The 3,438-nt window shown below is 47.2% G+C and overlaps 1 protein-coding gene across 1 annotated transcript; it reads right to left on the reverse strand.

The window, feature by feature from the left end:
* Window positions 1-2,266: 2,266 nt before the first annotated feature.
* Window positions 2,267-2,737, reverse strand: LOC147493637 (uncharacterized). The gene has a single exon (XM_086567887.1). The coding sequence runs from the start codon at window positions 2,735-2,737 to the stop codon at window positions 2,267-2,269; it is 471 nt and encodes a 156-aa protein (XP_086424013.1).
* Window positions 2,738-3,438: the final 701 nt, after the last annotated feature.

Below are 3,438 nucleotides of genomic sequence, written 5' to 3' on the forward strand. Positions count from 1 at the left end.
GCCTATCATCAGTCGTACATGGATGGGGTCAACGACCGTCTGAGTTGTCAACGGGAAGCACTCCTTCAGCAGCACTAGGAAAACATAGACACCCTCCTTCAATGGCATAATGAGGCTTCTGTGGACCTTCTACTACAGCACCAGATGGACATGAGCAAGCTCCAAGCACACTTTAAGCTCCTGGCCGACAAGAGGGTGGCAAAGAAGATCCAAGAAGAACACACGCGCTTTCTTTAAGAAGGGCGACTCCTGCCTGAGAGGCCCGCCACCCCTACTCCTGGGACCAATGATGCTGTGGTGGAAGATGTAGTCAATGAACTCCCTGCAGATGAGAAGTCTGCGAACCAGGAGGTGGTCAATGAACTCCCTGCAGATGATACGATACATGGAGTTGCTACCGTGGTAGATGCTATTGACCCTTCCGCTGATATAGTTTAATGCTCTCCCTTCTCTTGGCTCCAAGCCTTGTATTTCACTGTCTTCAAGCTTTGTAATTTATTACTATTGTACTCCTGTGTGAAAACTCCTTGTCTCGTATCTTATCTTATGGATATTTGGCTTAATGTGTATGTATTTACTCGTGAAGGCTGTTAGTACTTGGAACTATGAATCGTCTTAGAATAGTGATTCCTGATATTTTGAACCATCCCCCTCAACCCTGTTCGGTGTGTAAGTTTGGATATACTTGGGCAAGAGTTAATACCCATGATTAACAACTTAATTTGCACACTCCCTCTGTACTCTTTTATTGTTCCCTTTGGCCCTGAGCTCCTGAGGCCCCTCTACCCGACACAACTCTCTTTGATTGGCTGTGCAGCCAGCTGGAGACAACTCTCTTTGCCCTTACATATGACTCGGTCTCTCATCTGCGAAGGGCTCATCCCACTCCGAGGGCTCTATTAGAATACTAAGCATGTGAGGCGGCTCCTTTTACCCTGGCCTTGGTAGGCATCTCGCAACCGCGAAGGGGTCTTCCCCTTCGCTGTTTCTCTATGGTCACAACTGTCAGCTTGACGGGGGCGACACTCTTTGCCCCTACGTGTGATTTGGACCTCTCTTCCATGAAGGGCTCATCCCACTCTACTGACTCTACAAGATCGTAAAGCCTGTAAGGGACAACTCATCTTGCCCCAATTGGATTCGGACCTCTTGTCCGCAACGGTCTCCTCCCCCCATGGTTCCCCGTTTGATTCAGGGATATTTTATTGCAATTGATATTCTCTTCTCAAAAGTGTCATTGTATTATATATTTACAAAAAGCTCTAGTCTCTTGCTCTAGATCTACATTACATTCAAGTGTAAAAAAATTTCAACATCACATTCCATGGTTTCTTTATTAACTTTTCCTCCTATGTTCGCAGCTTGTAGGTGCCAACCTCTCCCACATCCACCACCGTGTAGGGCCCTTCCCAATTAGGGCCCAACTTTCCGTCGTTATCCCTCCTGGTACCACTCGGCGGAGCACAGAGTCCCCTATTTGGAAATGACGCGATTTGACTATCTTGTTGTACTGTCTCTGCAAGCGTCTGTGATACTCCTCCAACCTGATCTAGGCGGAGTCCCTTCTTTCTTCTGCCAAATTCAAGTCCCTAGATAATATGCCCCAGTTCACACCCACCTCCACTGCCTTGGTTTGCGTGGTAGACGCCACCATTTTCGACGGTATCACGGCCTCAACTCTATAAGCCAAGGAAAAGGGAGTTTCTCTAATGGTCGTCCACGGTGTTGTTCAGTAAGCCCAAAGGACGTGATTCAATTCGTCGGCCCACACACCCTTTTTATCTTCCAACTTCCTCTTGAGATTGTTCATTATGGTTTTGTTAGAAGATTCAGCTTGTCCATTGCCCTCCGGGTTGTATGGGGCTGAAAATCCCTGCTTCACCTTGTACGCTTGCAAGAATTCCTGTACCTTTGACCCTGTGAATTGAGTTTCATTATCCGCGATGATGGCATATGGCAGGTCGAACCTACATATGATATTTTCCTATAAGAACTTTATCACCTGGGTCTCCTTTACCTGCTGTAAGGGCACAACCTCGATCCACTTAGTGAAATAATTAGTAGTAGCTAACATAAACCTTCTCTTGCCACTGGGCATGGGTAGCAGCTCCACTATATCCATTGCCCACATGGTGAACGGCCATGGACTAGATATGTTATGCAGCGGCTCTGTGGGTGCAAATATTAGTTGCGAGAATCTTTGACACTTGTCACATTTCTTGGCAAACTCCACCGTGTCTCTTTTCATATGGGGTCAGAAGTAGCCCTAGGTTAACAGTCTGTGAGCCATCGTCCTTCCAGCTGAGTGACTCCCACAATCTCCCCCATGTAGCTCTACGAGTACCTCCAATGCCAACCTCGGTCCGAAACATTTCAACAACGGTCCATTGAAGTTCTTTCGATACAACTCTCCCTCTATTAGAACATATCTTTGAGATGACTGTTCCATCTTTCTCCTCTCTTTCTTGTCAGCCAACTCTTTCCCAGATAAAAAGCCCTTGATAGAATCCATCCAACCCCCTTCTTCTTCCGCAATCTGGCATACCTCTGCCGGCTCCTCAGTGCTCGGCTTCTCCAACCTTCCTACTTTTATCGTTCTTTCCTCCGACCCAGGTATTGCCGCGGGTACATAAGCCAGGGCGTCAGCATGTCTATTTTCACCGCGACCTAGATGTACGAACTTGATCTTTGCAAACTTAGCAGACCTCCTATGTAGCACATCTAGATACCTCGCCATTCGCAAACATCTCGTGGCGAACCCACCATTTGCTTGACATACCACTAGGTTCGAGTCTTAATACACTGTCAGCTCGGTCACCCCCAAATCCTCGGCCATTCTCAACCCCGCTATCACCACCTCGTACTCCGACTCGTTATTAGATGCTGCGAATCCCAGCTTCATAGTCTATTCTATTATGTTGTTATCAAGTGTAACCAATACGACCCCTATTCCACTGCACGCATCCATCGCTGATCTGTTTGCGAACACTCTCCACCCATTTCTCTTATCCCATGGATCCAACAGGTCCTGCACCCCCTCCCTTTTGGGCTCCATAACCATCTCTTCCACCCAAGTGGGATCTTCGGCTGGGAATTCCGCCATAAATTCAGCCATCGCTTGTGCCTTTTCTGCAGTCTTTATCTGGTATTGTATCTCATAGGAACTCAGCATCACAACCTATTTTAGCATTCTTCCAGACTTTTCTACCTTTAGTGCTTGTTTCAGGGGTAAATTCGTTACCACCATCACTGAGTGTGCTTCAAAGTAGGGTTTCAACTTAAGGGCTGAGAACACCAACGCCAAAGCATACTTCTCCACTCTACTGTACCGGGTCTTGGCATCCAGCAAGCTTTTGCTCTGAAAGTATACCGGTTTTTCCACCTTATTAACGATCCAAACGAGGACTGAGCTAATTGCATACTTCGTGCCCCCCAGGT

This window comes from Coptis chinensis, chromosome 6, assembly GCF_015680905.1.
Source record: "Coptis chinensis isolate HL-2020 chromosome 6, ASM1568090v1, whole genome shotgun sequence".
Taxonomy (NCBI): Eukaryota; Viridiplantae; Streptophyta; class Magnoliopsida; order Ranunculales; family Ranunculaceae; genus Coptis; species Coptis chinensis.